Source organism: Carlito syrichta, unplaced genomic scaffold, assembly GCF_000164805.1.
Source record: "Carlito syrichta isolate Samal-C Ts95f unplaced genomic scaffold, Tarsius_syrichta-2.0.1 Scaffold303652, whole genome shotgun sequence".
Lineage (NCBI taxonomy): Eukaryota > Metazoa > Chordata > Mammalia > Primates > Tarsiidae > Carlito > Carlito syrichta.
The window spans coordinates 294,899-295,172 of NW_007247748.1; the positions used below are offsets into that span (position 1 = coordinate 294,899).

General features: G+C 74.1%; 1 protein-coding gene across 3 annotated transcripts in view; it reads left to right on the plus strand.

Moving 5' to 3' along the window:
* Positions 1 to 6: 6 nt before the first annotated feature.
* The window catches only part of PTPN2 (protein tyrosine phosphatase, non-receptor type 2), a 97,027-nt gene continuing 96,759 nt past the window's right edge, over positions 7 to 274 (plus strand). For all 3 annotated transcript variants that reach the window (XM_021712813.1, XM_008058927.1, XM_021712812.1), the window contains exon 1: positions 7 to 93. In XM_021712813.1, coding sequence (XP_021568488.1) covers positions 25 to 93 — 69 coding nt within the window. In that variant the 5' untranslated portion in view covers positions 7 to 24. The remainder of the gene's footprint in view (positions 94 to 274) is intronic.

Genomic DNA, 274 nt, shown 5'->3' on the forward strand with positions numbered 1-274 from the left:
TCGCGCCAGCCTGCTTGCGCCACCATGCCCGCTGCTGTCGAGCGGGAGTTCGAAGAGCTGGATGCCCAGTGTCGCTGGCAGCCGCTGTACTTGGTGAGTTCCGAGCCCGCGCGGCGGCCGCCGTCCTCCACCGAGACCTAGGCTGGCGCCCGGCGGCTCCCTCCCGCCTCCCCCGCCTCTCGCTCGGGGCGGAAGTGGCGGCGCGGGTCGCGTCAGGGGCGCGCCTGCGCCGACCGCCCTCGCCGCTTTGGGGGAAAAAAGGCTTTCGCCCGGC